The 1,134-nt window shown below is 32.9% G+C and overlaps 1 protein-coding gene across 1 annotated transcript in view; it reads left to right on the top strand.

Annotated features, from left to right (window-relative positions):
• CALCRL (calcitonin receptor like receptor) overlaps positions 1 to 878 on the top strand; it is a 38,452-nt gene extending 37,574 nt beyond the window's left edge. Inside the window, exon 12 of the mRNA XM_006921272.3 lies at positions 651 to 878. Within this exon, the coding sequence (XP_006921334.1) occupies positions 651 to 878 (228 nt within the window). The remainder of the gene's footprint in view (positions 1 to 650) is intronic.
• The last annotated feature ends 256 nt before the right edge of the window (positions 879 to 1,134 follow it).

Here is a 1,134-nt window from a genome sequence, read left to right as displayed (position 1 = left end):
GATCCAATCTGCAACTCTGTGCCTTTTTATTGGTGAGTTCAGTCAATTTACATTTAAGGTGATTATTGAAATATAAAGTCTTCTTACAGCCATTTTATCTTTTGCTTTCTGGTAGCTCAGTGTTTCTATTGCTTCCTTGTCCTTGTGTTTTTGTTTTATTTATTTTGGTTGGCTTTTGTGAGTTTTTCCTCTGGTCCTTGTTTTATGTTATATACTTTGGTTCTGAATCTTTGACGTGTGGTTACCATTACGAATATGTAAAGGATAGTTCTATATATACAGTCGTCCATTTTCTTATACGTGTGCCTTATCTTCTTTCTCGTTGCCAGTGGTGGGGTCTGCATTAACTGTTTTACAACAACGTATTTGTATGCTTTATTAAAGCTTTGACAATAAGGCATGGAAAGGAAAATATTAATGGAATCTAAAAGTACAGAGTAATTTAATGAATTTCCTAATATAAAGATGGTCCACTCAATTTAACTTTCTAAAATTAAGTAGAAAAAGAAAAATATTATTCACTGATTAACATTAATGCTATTTTAAAAAAGCTTTTCTACATAACTTATTTTATTGTACTATTAAATACAATATCTTCATTTCAAATAATGGATTGCTTTTGTCCTTTCTGTTTCTTTTGATTATCATAGGTTCAAGCAATTCTGAGAAGAAACTGGAATCAATATAAAATCCAATTTGGAAACAGCTTTTCCCACACAGATGCTCTTCGTAGTGCATCTTACACAGTGTCAACAATCAGTGATGGTACAGGTTACAGTCATGACTATTCAAGTGAACAGTTAAATGGAAAAAGCATCCATGACACTGAAAATATTGTCTTAAAACCAGAAAAGTCACATGATTACATTATACAATAGAGGCAGTATTGCTTAACTATTTTGTGCCACTCTTAACTCAAGTCTTTGGATCCATGGCTTTATAACCAGAAGGCTTCAATATTAAATGAATTTCTTGATTGCCACAAAGAAAGCCCTCACATGAATTCAGTAGTATGTTGATAAATATTTAACCATGAGCTCTATGGGGGGAGGAGGGGAAGGCGCTAATTTGTAATGTTGGCCAGTTTTTACAGTATGAATAGTCCTACCATGGCTGATTTCAAGCTACCAACTT

This window comes from Pteropus alecto, unplaced genomic scaffold (genome assembly GCF_000325575.1).
Source record: "Pteropus alecto unplaced genomic scaffold, ASM32557v1 scaffold3, whole genome shotgun sequence".
Taxonomy (NCBI): domain Eukaryota; kingdom Metazoa; phylum Chordata; class Mammalia; order Chiroptera; family Pteropodidae; genus Pteropus; species Pteropus alecto.
This window is presented reverse-complemented; position numbering and strand designations above follow the sequence as displayed.